The sequence below is a fragment of the Wasmannia auropunctata genome, unplaced genomic scaffold (assembly GCF_000956235.1).
Source record: "Wasmannia auropunctata unplaced genomic scaffold, wasmannia.A_1.0 LD336076.1, whole genome shotgun sequence".
Taxonomy (NCBI): Eukaryota; Metazoa; Arthropoda; class Insecta; order Hymenoptera; family Formicidae; genus Wasmannia; species Wasmannia auropunctata.
In genome coordinates, this window is record NW_012026814.1 from 6,324,286 (window position 1) to 6,325,035 (window position 750).

Consider the following 750-nt stretch of genomic DNA (forward strand, 5'->3'; position numbering starts at 1 on the left):
TGATGTGGCAGTGATTCAACCTGTTGCAAATAACTTAATTAATACAAGTGAGATATTAGCAATTTATGTGCCTGAATTTAATAAGGACAATACAGCAGAACTAAATCTAAGTGAAATGATTGTATTTCATTATGAGAATGACAATTTGTTTGTGCTCAATCCTTCCGACAATATTTTAAGCATTGATAAAGAAGTACAAACAAGTAAAATTTAATATTATTTTATTAATTCTTTATCTAAATAACATAAATATTCTTTTCATACATTTTATTTTCGTATCTATTTTTTAGATACTGAAACATGCTCTGATGTAACAGAAATTAATAATACTGAATCTTCAAAAACATTATCTGCTGACGTAGGAGTGAAGTGCCAAACTAATTCTGTGCAATCATGTTCTAATGTGTTAAAAGGTATTTTTTATAAAAAGTTTATAACTTACTTTCAAATTAATCTCTTTACATAGATTTCTATATATGTATAATGTTTATTATAAACGTTACAGAAACTACAAATGAAACAGTTTCTAATCTAATAATAACAGAAAAAAATATTGAATATGAAGCACTATGGAAAGAACATTTACATTTTCCTAGTCAAGAAAATATAAGAAAAAAACGAAAAGCGATACAAAACAATCAAGAAAATATTTTCGCTATTACATCAAAAAAATGGAAAGACATGGAAGTTGCAAAAAGGAAAATTATTGAACAACAAGAAGTTGAGAAAGAAGAAAAGAAAAAGCAGCGA

At 25.7% G+C, this 750-nt stretch overlaps 1 protein-coding gene across 1 annotated transcript in view; it reads left to right on the forward strand.

Moving 5' to 3' along the window:
• The first annotated feature begins 681 nt into the window (after positions 1-681).
• The window catches only part of LOC105449540 (ATP-binding cassette sub-family G member 4-like), a 3,416-nt gene continuing 3,347 nt past the window's right edge, over positions 682-750 (forward strand). Inside the window, exon 1 of the mRNA XM_011688796.1 lies at positions 682-746. Coding sequence (XP_011687098.1) covers positions 682-746 — 65 coding nt within the window. The remainder of the gene's footprint in view (positions 747-750) is intronic.